A 13,682-nucleotide genomic window follows, 5' to 3' on the forward strand; every position below is an offset into this window, starting at 1 on the left:
ATAATTTTCTTCGAGAAAATCCTCTGGCCTTTTCCCCCTCCTCAAAAATCTCTAGTGGTTGCCCATCCAGCTCCGATTCACACAAAAACTCCTTACCATCGGCTTTAAAGCAGTCCATCACTTCATACCCTCCTACTTCACCTTGCTTCTCTGCTTCTACAACCCAGGCCACATACTTCGCTCCTCTAGTGCTAACCTTCTCACTGTGCCCTGATCTCGCCTGTCTTGCCACTGACCCCCGGCCCATATCGTACCTCTGTCCTGGAATGCCCTCCTTCCTCAAAACCGCCAGACAGTTACTCTCCCCACCTCTCCCTATTCATTCAATCGTATTTTTTGAGCACTTACTGTGTGCAGAGCACTGTACTAAGCGTTTGGGAAGTACAAGTCTCCCTATCTCCTCCAAGAAGTCTTCCCATACTAAGCCCCGCTTTTCCTCACCTCCCTCTCCCTTCTGTGTCATCATGACTTGCTCTCTTCGCTCGTCCCCACCTCCCAGCCCCACAGCACTTATGTATATATCTGTCATTTTATTTATTTGTATTGATGTCCAGCTCCCCACCTCTAGAATGTGAGCTCACTGTGGACAGGGATTGTCACTGTTTATTGTTGTACTGTACTATCTCAAGCACTTAGTACGGTGCTCTGCACACAGTAAGCAATTAATAAATATGGTTGAATGAATGAATGGATGAATGAACGAGAAACTCAGTGGCAAAATGAGAACAATAATAATAGCGATGGCATTTATTAAGCGCTTACTATGTGCAAAGCACTGTTCTAAGTGCTGAGAAGATTTGGGACTAGATAAAAACATTTATTTTCCATTAAAATCAATTGAAAATATTTACCTGCATAACGAATGCAAGGCACAGGACTAGGTGCTTGGGAAGTACAAGAAAAGCACAAGATGTATTCCCTCTCCATAGCAAGCTTACACCTTAAGGAGGGAGACAAACATAGAAATATGTACAAACAAGGGGAACAGAATAACTAAAATTGAATGTTCAGTCAACTATGGCTGTATACACCTGCTGATGATGGGTATAAATAAATGCCAATTTAAGTGCCAGAGTTGTCTGTGAGAGGAAGAAACAGCTTGAGAAGCAGGATGTATTTGGGTTTGAGCCTTGGCAGGGCCACTTGTCAGATGTGTGATTTTGGGCTAGTCATCTCACTTCTCTGTGCCTCAGTTACCTCACTGGTAAAATGAGGATTAAGACTGTAGGACAGGGACTTTGAACAACCTAATTATCTCCTATCTACCCCAGCACTTAGAACAGGGCTTGGCACATAGTAAGCCATTAACAAATGCCATAAAAAGAAACACGTGCTTTGATTCTTTTGGATTCTCCCAAGTGCTTAGTGCAGTGCTTTGTGTTCAGTAGGTGTTCAGTAAATACCACTGAGCCTTTATTGAAGTCACATACCGTAACTATAAAAAAAATCCATACATCGATCAATCCATCAGTAGTGTGGATTTACTGGGAGAGTACGACACCACTTATGTATATGCATACTCATGTATTATTCTATTTGTTTTTTTAATGATGTGTATATATCTATAATTCTATCTATATTGATGCCCGTCTACTTGCTTTGTTTTGTTCTGTTTTGTTGTCTGTCTCCCTCCTTCTAGACTGTGAGCCCATTGTTGGGTAGGGATTGTCTCCATTTGTTGCTGAAATGTACTTTCCAAGCACTTAGTATAGTGCACTGCACACAGTAGGTGCTCAATAAATATGATTGAATGAATGAATGAGGAGGAATCAATCAATCAATCAATCATATTTATTGATCGCTTACTGTTGCAGAGCACTGTACTAAGCGCTTGGGAAGTACAACTTGGCAACATATAGAGACGGTCGCTACCCAACAGTGGGCCCACAGTCTAGAAGGGGGAGACAGAGAACAAAACAAAACATATTAACAAAATAAAATAAATAGAATAGATATGTACAAGTAAAATAAAGAGTAATAAATATGTACAAACATATATACATAAATACAAGACACTGTCCCTCCCCACATGGAGGAGGCAGACATCAAATAATTTACAAATGGGAAGAAGTTATCAGTTGGCATTTTTATACTGTCTATATACTGTATATATTTTGCATCCCCGACCCTGCAATCAATCAATCAATCAATCGTATTTATTGGGCACTTACTGTGTGCAGAGCACTGTACTAAGCGCTTGGGGAGTACAAGTTGGCAACATATAGAGACAGTCCCTACCCAACATTGGGCTCACAGTCTAAAAGGGGGAGATGGAGAACAAAACCAAACATACTAACAAAATAAAATAAATAGAATAGATAAGTACAAGTAAAATAAATAAATAAATAGAGTAACAAATACGTACAAACTATTTATTACTATATTTATTTATTTATTTTACTTGTACTTATCTATTCTATTTATTTCATTTTGTTAGTATGTTTGGTACAAACATATATACATATATACAGGTGCTGTGGGGAAGGGAAGGAGGTAAGATGGGGGGATGGAGAGGGGGACGAGGGGGAGAGGAAGGAAGGGGCTCAGTCTGGGAAGGCCTCCTGGAGGAGGTGAGCTCTCAGTAGGGCCTGCAAACCACCAGAGTGGCATCCTCTGTTATTGCATCTGCCAGTTAAAGAAGACACTCCCATTTCAACTGAACAATAGACTAGACTGGTGCTGGCTGGGATTTTTCAGTGTCTGTTCTGGTTAAGAGCCCAGTTTTCCCAGTGCCTAAGGTTTATTCAAGGTGGCCACCAACAGCATTAAAGAATGCCAAATATCTCCCCTGTAGACTGAAAGCTCCTTCTGGGAAGGGAACATGTCTCCCAACCCTCTTGTACTGCACTCTCCCAAGTGCTTAGTAATAATAATAATAATAATGATGGTATTTGGTAAGTGTTGACTGTGTGCCAAGCACTGTTCAAAGCGCTGGGGTAGATACAAGCTAATCAGGTTGTCCCAAGTGGGGCTCACTTAATCCCCATTTTACAGATGAGGGAACTGAGGCACAGAGAAGTTAAGTTACTTGTCCAAAGTCACCCAGCTGACAAGTGACAGAGGATGGATTAGCACCCATGACCTCTGACTCCCAAGCCCGGGCTTTCCACTAAGCCACGCCGCTAAGCTCTGCACACAAAAAGTACTCAATCAAGACTATTTGTTGGATATATTACCTGCTGTGTGCTCTTGGGCAAGTCACTTAGCTTCCCTGTGCCTCAGTTTCCTCAACTATAAAATGTGGATTATTATTATTATTATTGTGGTATTTTTTAGGTGCTTACTCTGTACCAGGAACTGAACTAAGCACTGGGATGGATACAAGCAAATCAGGTTGGAAACAGTCCCTGCCCACGTGGGGCTCAATACCTCTCTTCTACTTTGACTGTGAGCCCCTGGCGGTCCCTGATGATCACGTATCTACCGCAGCGCTTAGTACAGTGTTTGGCACATAGTAGGTGCTTAACAAATATTCATTCATTCATTCAATCGTATTTATTGAGCGCTTACTGTGTGCAGAGCACTGTACTAAGCGCTTGGGAAGTACAAGTTGGCAACATATAGAGACGGTCCCTACCCAACAGCGGGCTCACAGTCTAGAAGGGGGAGACAGAGAACAAAACAAAACGTATTAACAAGATAAAATAAATAGAATAAATATGCACAATAAATATGTACAGTTATTATCTCTCTGCTCCCGTGGCTAGCTGGATTCAGTTCCTGGTGGGCCTCAGTTGCCTCTTCTGGAAAATGGGGCTAAGAAGGTTACACTCCCTACCCCACAGAGATGTTGCACTTTACAAAAACTAAAGTCAGCTCCTGGGGCTGGTCCAGTGATGGGGAAGGCAGAGGTTCCGAGAAGCCGCCTTCGACTGGGTGCTTTTAGTGTCAGTGGGGCTCTGAGGAGGACTCCTCTCTAACGGACGCCTCTCATCTCTCTTCAAGGAGCAGTCTCTACTGTGCTGACTCTCCGAGCGCTCACCACGCCACGGATGCAAAAGATTGCCGTTTTCAGAACAACGGTTTTTATGAGTGCACATTTCAACCCATCTACCTCTTGTCGGGATACACAATGTGGATAACTATTAGTCACCCATTAGGGACCCTGGAATCTCCACGAAAGTGCGTGGTTCCCGACTCTCTGGGTAAGCAGAGCCTTCTCTTCTGACTTCCTTTTCCAAGAACGGGTTTGGACGGCACGTTTATCGGGGCTAATGGTGGCCGTTGGGGAAAAATGTGTTCTCCCTGCAGGACGGTAAATAGAAATCACCATTCTGAACTTGCCAATCATCAATCGTATTTATTGAGCGCTTACTGTGTGCAAAGCACTGTACTAAGTGCTTGGGAAGTACAAGTTGGCAACATATAGAGACAGTCCTTACCCAGCAGTGGGCTCACAGTCTAAAAATCGTACTTTGCTTTCAGCCCCCGGCTTAGTGTCTTGGAGAAAGTAACTGTACGTCCCCCACCCCAGCTTCCAACCTTTGGCTGAAAAATAGGTTTTCTCCATTCTGTGGGAATTATCTTCAGACCATTAAGGGAAATGAAATTCCATACAGAAACTGTAAATATGCTCCTGATTTTTTTGTTTGTTTCTTTGGATAGATAATAATAATGATGATGACATTTATTAAGGGCTTACTATGTGCAAAGCACTGTTCTAAGTGCTGGGGAGTTTGCAAGATGATCAGGTTGTCCCACTGGGGGCTCACAGTCTTAATCCCCATTTTACAGATGAGGTAACTGAGGCACAGAGAAGTTAAGTTACTTGCCCAAAGCCACACAGCTGGCAACTGGCAGGGCCGGGATTTGAACCCATGGCTTCTGACTCTAAAGCTTGTGCTCTTTCCACTGAGCCATGCTGCTTCTTGTGAGCAGGGAATGTGTCTACCAACTCTATTGTACAGTACTCTCCCAAGCGCTTGGTACAGTGCCCTGCACACAATAGGTGCTCAATAAATACGATTGACTGATTTTTTAAATGGTATTTGTTAAGCGCTTATTATGTGTCAGTCACTGCACTAAGTACTGGGATCAGTACAAGTTATCAGATTGGACACGGTCCATGTCCCATGTGGGGCTCACAGTCTCAGTCTCCATTTTTACAGATGAGGAAAATGAGGCCCAGAGAAGTGAAGTGACTGGTCCAAGGTCACACAACAGACAAGTAGTGGATTTGGGATTAGAACCCATGACCTCATGACTCCAAGGCCTGTGCTCTAGCCATTATGCCATGCTGCTTCTCCAACATGAACACACAGACACACACACACACAGACACAGACACAGACACACACACACACACACACACACACTCATAAATGCACTCACACATTTAATTTGGGGAACTTTTAAAGCCTGGGCTTTGACTAGTTTAACTTTTTCACTTGGTGAAAACTCCAGCTGCTTTATTCATTCAGTCATATTTATTGAACGCGAACTGTGTGCAGATCACTATTTACCAAGGTTCCCACATTACAGGTGAAATCAGGATTGAAGCAGAAGCAGCGTGGCTCAGTGGAAAGAGGATGGGCTTTGGAGTCAGAGGTCATGGGTTCAAATTCCGGCTCCACCGCTTGTCAGTTGTGTGACTGCGGGCAAGTCACTTCACTTCTCTGGGCCTCAGTTCCCTCAGCTGTAAAATGGGGATTGACTGTGAGCCCCCCATGGGACAACCTGATCACCTTGTAACTTCCCCAGCGCTAAGAACAGTGCTTTGCACATAGTAAGTGCTTAATAAATGCCATCATTATTATTATTAACAAGCAGTCTGGAGGAAGTAGGTAGTTCTTTTGCAAGCTGCCCCCCTCCCCCCACCACCTTCCCAACCCCTAAAGTGTGTATTTCACACTGTGTGGGCACAGCGATGCCTTGAAAGGGCTGCCCTGTTTGTACTGAGTGACCTATATGGAGGACACTGTCAGTCAATCAACAAATCAATTGCATTAATCGAGCTCTTACCATGTGCAGAGCACCGTACTAAATGCATGGGAAAGTACAATATACCGGAGTTATATTGTATACTATCAATCAATCATATTGATTGAGCGCTTACTGCGTGCAGAGCACTGTATTAAGCTCTTGAGAGGGTAAAATATAACAGAGTCGGTAGGCACAACGAATTTACAATTTAGGTGTTTTGGGTGTATTCTTGTACCACGGAGAGGACCAGGGCTTCAGTTTCAATCAGTCAGTCAATCAGTCAATCATATTGATTGAGCACTTACTGTGTGCAGAGCACTGTACTAAGTGCTTTGGAGAGCACAACATAACAGTATAACAGGCACATTCCCTGTCCAATGTGAGCTTGCAGTCTAGAGAGGGAGACAAACATTATATTAATGAATAATATAATATAATAATTATATTACTATATATTTATATTAGTATATATTATTATATAATAATAATATAATAAATAAACTGAGGAGAGTTGGGTTGAATCATTCCCACAGCTCTGTTCTGATCCTTTTTCTGGGTGGGCCTGGTCAGTTGGCAATCTCGTCTTGAGTTTGGTAGTCCAACACTTGGATAGCCACTCTGGTCCCACAACACTTATGTGACTAGCCTTATACTTGTTTTGTTTTGTTGTCTGTCTCCCCCTTCTAGACTGTGAGCCCGTTGTTGGGTAGGGACCGTCTCTATATGTTGCTGACTTGGACTTCCCAAGCGCTTAGTACAGTGCTCTGCACACAGTAAGTGCTCAATAAATACGGTTGAATGAATGACTGAATACTTTACTCTTTCCCTTAACTGTCATCTATTTTAACCTCTTGGTCCCCCTCTGTAGACTGTAAGCTCCTTCAGGGCAGGGACCATTTATTCATTCATTCAATCAATCGTATTTCTTGAGTGCTTACTGTGTGCAGAGCACTGTACTAAGCACTTGGGAAGTACAAGTCGGCAACATATAGAGACGGTCCCTACCCAACAACGGGCTCACAGTCTAGAAGGGGGAGACAGACAACAAAACAAAACATGTGGACAGGTGTCAAGTCATCAGAATAAATAGAAATAAAGCTAGATGTACATCATTAACAAAATAAATAGTATAGTAAATACATACAAGTAAACTAAATAGAGTAATAAATCTGTACAAACATATATACAGGTGCTGCAGGGAGGGGAAGGAGGTAGGGCAGGAGGGATGGGGAGGAGGAGAGAAAAAAGGGGGCTCAGTGTGGGAAGGCCTCCTGGAGGAGGTGAGCTCTCAGTAGGGCTTTGAAGGGAGGAAGAGAGCTAGTTTGGCGGATGGGTGGAGGGAGGGCATTCCAGGCCAGGGGGAGGACGTGGGCCGGGGGTCGACGGCAGGACAGGCGAGAACGAGGCACAGTGAGGAGGTTAGTGGCAGAGGAGTGGAGGGTGCGGGCTGGGCTGGAGAAGGAGAGAAGGGATTACATCTACCAACTCTATTAGAGCGTACTTCCCGAAGTGCTTAGCACAGTGCTCTGCCTATAGGCACATGGGAAATACCGTTGATGGATTGAGTGGAGGGCACTGTGAATGTCTGACCAACGTTCCTTAGTATTAATGATAATAAGAAAGGCTGTCTTCAAATTTCTAGTAAAACCACTGCCTCCCTCCAGTATTAAAGCAGAAATCACCGTCTACACGGGCCTGCTGAATGTAAGCTGGGAGAGACCGACCTTTCCTGAGAACCATCTGCAGTTTCAGATCCGCTATGCCGGGCGGGGAAAAGACGTGCAGTGGAAGGTATAATTTTGGACTTTCGAGCCGAATGTTTGTGTTCTTCAGTGCTACTACCCATTTACAGCATTTGCTAATTCAGACGCGTTTTTGACAAGCAGCACTGACCCTAATCAGCACGTTCTGGTTAGGGGCTGTGTCTGCAAATTCTCCTGTATGATGCTCTCCCACGCGCTCAGTACAGTGCTCTGCCCATAATAAGCACTCAATACCACTGATTGATCGGATTAATCAGACAGGAATAGTGGATAGAGCACAGGTCTGGAAGTTAGAAGGTAGGGGGTTCTATCTAATCCCACCTCCGCCACTTGTCTGCCGGGTGACCTTGGGCAAGTCACTTCACTTCTCTGTGCCTCGGTTCCCTCATCTGTAAAATGGGGATTAAGACTGTGAAGCCCTAGGTGGGACAACCCGATTACCTTGTATCTACCCCAGTGCTTAGAACAGTGCCTGGCACATAGTAAGCGCTTAGCAAATACCATAAGTCTTCTTCTTCTCTGTGCCTCAGTTCCCTCATCTGTAAAATGGGGATTGGGACTGTGTCCAACTCGATATGCCTGTATCCACCCCAGCGCTTAGTACAGTGCCTGGAACATAGTAGTGCCTAATAAACACCATCATTATTTTTGTGTGTCTTGTTTGGCAGACGCATTTCCATAGCCCTAGGGCCAAGTCCGAATCTGCCAGCATAGAGGTTCTGGACCTCTGTGTGGTGTACATCGTTCAAGTTCGCTGCAAGAGGCTGGACGGGATGGGATACTGGAGTGATTGGAGCAATCCAGTCTCCACGTTCGTCAGGGACATTAAAGGTCTGCCCAGATTCTGGTGAACGTACTTGGCGCGCCATTTTTCCTGGAAACCTTCCCCCTCTGGGAACCACTGACAGCCTGGACTTCTGTTGTGCCATTTTGCAGCTCCTTTAAGAGGACCTGAATTTTGGAGAGTCGTTCAAGAGGACCCCGGGAAGAAAGCGAGAAATATCACTTTATTCTGGAAGGTATAACGCTTTCGGCTCTGCTGCCTTCGCTAGGTTTCTGCCTCTCGATTGTAAGCATCGCTGCTTCATTCTTGTGAGCGATGATTCTCTGAATTCTGTGGTCCCCAAAAGTTACTTTAATTTGGCGGTGAGGAAAGCACCGAGAGCCCGGGCCTGAAAGTCAGAGGACCTAGGTTCTAATCCTGACTCCACTACTTGTCTGCTGTGTGACCTTGGGTAGGTCACTTCACTTTTCTGGACCTCTGTTACCTCATCTGAAAAATGGGGATAAAACTGTGAGCTAGATGAGGGAACTGGGGTCCGCAGAAGTGAAGTGACTCGCCCAAAGTCACCCAGCTGACAAGTGGCGGAGCCGGGATTTGAACCCACGACCTCTGACTCCAAAGCCCGGGCTCTTTCCGCTGAGCCACGCTGCTTCTCTTATTTATTTATCTTGTACATATGTATTCTATTTATTTTATTTTGTTAGTATGTTTGGTTTTGTTCTCTGTATCCCCCTTCTAGACTGTGAGCCCGCTGTTGGGTAGGGACTGTCTCTATGTGTTGCCGACTTGTACTTCCCAAGCGCTTAGTACAGTGCTCTGCACACAGTAAGCACTCAATAAATACGATTGATTGATTGATTGAGCCCCATGTGGGACGTGGACTGTGTCCAATTGAATTAGCTTTTATCTACCCCAGTGCTTAGTGCCCGGCACATAGTAAGGGCTAAACGAATACCATTAAAAAGGCAGTGGAAAGAGTAGGGGAATCGGAGTCGGAAAACCCAGATTCTAATTCCTGCCCTTTCCCTGGTCTGCTATGTGACTTCGGGCAGGACACTTAACCTCTTGGGGCCTCAGTTTCCTTAGAGAAGCTGCATAGCTTAGTGGTTAGAGCACGGTCCTGGGAGTCAGAAGGTCATTCATTCATTCAATCATATTTATTGAGCACTTACAGTGTGCAGAGCACTGTACTAAGCACTTGGGAAGTACAAGTCGGCAACATAGAGAGACGGTCCCTACCCAACAGCGGCTCACAGTCTAGAAGGGGGAGACAGACAACAAAACAAAGCATATTAACAAAATAAAATAAATAGAATAGTAAATATGTACAAGATGATATGATATAAGATAATATTAGATAATATGTAAATATATCATGGGTTCTAATGCCAGCTGCACCACTTATCTGCTGTGTGACCTTGGGCAAATCACTTAACTTCTCTGTGCCTCAGTTGCCTCATCTATAAAATGGGGATTGAGATTGTGAGCCCTAGGTGGGACAGGGGACTGTGTCCAACCCAATTTGCTTGTATCCATCCCAGAGCTTAGTACAGTGCTTGGCACATAGTAAGCGCTTAACAAATACCATATTTATTATTATTATTATCTATAAAATGGGAATAAGATACTTCCCCTCTCCACCTTTAGACCGGGCGGTCCTTATGGGACAGGGAATCTGTCTGATCTGATTACCTTGTGACTAATTGAGCACTTAGCACAGCACTTTTGCATACCAGCGTTATTAGTATTTGGATGAAAACATGTAAATGATTGAGAGAGCAGGAAAATCTTCCATTTGATTGTTTAACAACACTGTAGAACAATCTATGCTCCCATCTCTGCCATATACTAAAGGCAACTAAAATTAGATGCCGATCAGTCAGTGGTATTGACTGAGCACCTGAGGGCAAAGTGCTGTGCTAAGCATTGAAACTGAAAAGGGAAACCTGAGGATGATGATGGTATTTTTTTAAACACTACTATGTGTCAAGCGCTGTTCTAAGTGTTGGGGTAGATACAAGATGATCAGGTTGGTCACAGTCCCTATCCCACATGGGGCTCACAGTCCTAATCCCCATTTTACAGATGAGGGAACTGAGGTACAGAAAAGTGAATAATAATAATGGTATTTGTTAAGCGCTTACTATGTGCCAGTCCCACAGTCACATGGCAGACAAGTGGCAGAGGAGGATTAGAACCCAGGTCCTTCTGGCTCCTAGGCCTGTGCTCTATCTATTAAGCCACACTGCTCTGTTGAAAGTGAAATCAGCCAGGTAGATGCAGATTTGAAAGGATAACCACTCTCTCTCAAAATGGATCAGTTCATTTAACTTGCATGAATTTAGCTGAGGTAAGAAATTAGGAAATCTGGGGCTAGAAAGCACAGTATTTATTGAGCATCCACTGAGTGCAATGTACTGTCCTAAGTACTTGGGAAGTACAAAATAGAGAAGTGTTCCCTGTCCCTAATCAATCAATGATATGTATTGAGTGCTTATTTAGTGCAGAGCACTGTATTAAGCATTTGGGAGAGTACAATGCAGTGCTGTTGGTAGACACCAATCCCTATCCACATGGAATTTACACCTTAATGAGAGAGGCAGGCATAAACATATTTACAAAGCAGATAATCCAAGTAAACATCCTCAGGTGCAGAGGATGGGTAAAAATAGCAACTCTCATCCACAGCATGGATATTTGAATATCGACCGTTCACTTTGTTTCTGGGGGCGATTACCCAATTGTCTGTTGAAACTGGGAATCACCAGAAGGCATCAATACGATGTTCAATCCAGACTCTGCCTTTTGTCCATAAATAATGCCATTGCTGCATTATTCTTCTCCATTCGAATCACGTATTTACAGTTCCAACTGAGGCAGCATTAAACGTCACCCATGCCCCATCCTCAGAAAGGACGAGCAATGGACGCTCACAGATTTTGCCCATGAAAGGGGGCTCAGTGTTTAGAAGCACTCCACTGGCGAGGGCTGATAATAATAATAATAATAATAATGGCATTTATTAAGTGCTTACTATGTACAAAGCACTGTTCTAAGCGCTGGGGAGGTTACAAGGATATCAGGTTATCTCACAGAGAGCTCACAGTAAATCCCCATTTTACAGATGAGGTAACTGAGGCCCAGAGAAGGTAAGTGACTTCCCCAAAGTCACACAGCTGACAATTGGCGGAGTGGGGATTTGAACCCATGTCCGCTGACTCCAAAGATGGGCTCTTTTCACTGAGCCATGCTGTTTCTCTAAGCAGTTGCTTCTCTTCTCATACCGATAGCCATCAGTAGCCCATCCGCACTCTGTTCAGCCGGACCCCCTGACCCTTTGAGGTCCAAAGGTGAAACCTGGACATTCCTTGCCTGAAATTCATCTATTTGGCCAGCGTGTTCTAGACCACGGAAGGGGGTCTGGGGAGGGATGGGGAAGAGTGTAGATTTAAATTCTGTTTCCCCCTCCATCAGGCCAGAGCTATACCAGAATCCCCCCTGCCCTACCGCTTGCACACTTCGCTCCAACCTTCTCACTGTACTTCGATCTCATCTCTCTCGTGGCGGACCCCTCGTCCACACCCTGCCTGTGGCGTGAAACTCCCTCTTTCCTCATATCCGACAGACAATGACTCTCCCTCCCTTTCAAAGCCGTACTGAGGGCCCATCTCCTCCAAGAGGCCTTCCCTGACTAAGCTCTCCTTTCCTCTTCTCCCACTCCCTTCTGCATCACCCTGACTCGCTCCCTTTCTTCATTCCCCCTCCCAGCCACACAACACTTGTATATATATCTGTACTTTTATTTATATTAATGTCTGTCTCCCTGTTTGGACTGCATGCTCACTGTGGGCAGGGAATGTGTCTGTTTCTTGTTATATCGTACTCTCCCTAGAGCTTAGTACAGTGCTCTGCACACTGTAAGTGCTCAGGAAATACAACTGAATGAATGAATGAATGAAAGAACCAGCACGGGCTGAGCAGAGTGGGTCCTAAGCAAATAGTGCAAAAAGAAAAACAAATAGGAGCTCAGCTGGGGGTTGGGGAATTGTTTAAAAGATAATAGCCTGTGGCCAGAGGTTGAAACAGAACCACAAGTTTCATTCCTGTCTGTTGAGATTGTGACTCAGTTAGACTGAGCGTTAGATAATATAGTTAGAGAAGCAGCGTGGCTCAGTGGAAAGAGCATGGGCTTTGGAGTCAGAGGTCATGAGTTCAAATCCCCACTCCACCAATTGTCAGCTGTGTGACTTTGGGCAAGTCACTTAACTTCTCTGTGCCTCAGTTACCTCATCTATAAAATGGGGATTAAGACTGTGAGCCCCCCATGGGACAATCTGATCACCTTGTAACCTCCCCAGCGCTTAGAACGGTGCTTTGCACATAGTAAACACTTAATAAATGCCATTAGTATTATTATAGTAATAACTGTACTTACTGAGCACCTAATAATAATAATAATAATATAATAATATTATATACTGCACTATACTAAGTTGAGCACTTGAAAATGCATAACATCTGCAAGACATCTCTGCCCACAGGGAGCTTACATGTTAAACAGGAGAGACAGGCATAAAAATTCTAATAGAAAAATTGGAACGAGTCCTTGAACATCCAACTGATTATCTCTATGTTCACAAGAGCTGAGGAATGTTTAGAGGCGGCTGCGGACTCATTTGACTCAGGGATTGGGAGTTTATTCAAGAAAGTTTGTTGGATGAAGGTGGGATTTTAGGAGGTCTTTGAATATGAGGAGAACTGCAGCCTGCTGGATTTGGGGGGCAGGGCTGCTTTAGATGAGGGGAAGCCAGAGGATGGAGAGGGGGGAGTTGAGGTGTAGGAAGTGCAGTTGGCAGGTTTTCTTCGGAGGAGTGAAGAAAGCAGGTTGGAAAGTAGTGGGTGAAAAAAGCAGATAGATAAGGTGGAAAGTGGAATCGGGGAGTCCTGGAAACCAGTTAGGAAATGTTTTTAGCTGATGCAAAGGGGAAGGAAAAGTCAGTGGAAGCCTGGGGAAAAACCAGTGCTAGGTCTCTGGAGGCAGTGTGGTAGAAATTGTGGTTCTCCATGACCCGCTCCAATCTATCTTGGATCTGTGACCCGTGGCTATTTGATGTTCACCCCCCCACCCAAACCTAGACCAGCCCCAAAGACCTGTGTTCATATCTTTAAATTGCATTTTGTAAATTACTTATTTCTTTACATTAATGTCTGTC

General features: G+C 44.4%; 1 protein-coding gene across 1 annotated transcript in view; it reads left to right on the forward strand.

The window, feature by feature from the left end:
- LEPR (leptin receptor) overlaps positions 1-13,682 on the forward strand; it is a 101,249-nt gene that overhangs the window by 69,927 nt on the left and 17,640 nt on the right. Inside the window, exons 12-15 of the mRNA XM_038752672.1 lie at positions 3,946-4,145; positions 7,565-7,713; positions 8,354-8,516; positions 8,622-8,704. Coding sequence (XP_038608600.1) covers positions 3,946-4,145; positions 7,565-7,713; positions 8,354-8,516; positions 8,622-8,704 — 595 coding nt within the window. The remainder of the gene's footprint in view (positions 1-3,945; positions 4,146-7,564; positions 7,714-8,353; positions 8,517-8,621; positions 8,705-13,682) is intronic.

The sequence above is a fragment of the Tachyglossus aculeatus genome, chromosome 10, assembly GCF_015852505.1.
Source record: "Tachyglossus aculeatus isolate mTacAcu1 chromosome 10, mTacAcu1.pri, whole genome shotgun sequence".
Lineage (NCBI taxonomy): Eukaryota > Metazoa > Chordata > Mammalia > Monotremata > Tachyglossidae > Tachyglossus > Tachyglossus aculeatus.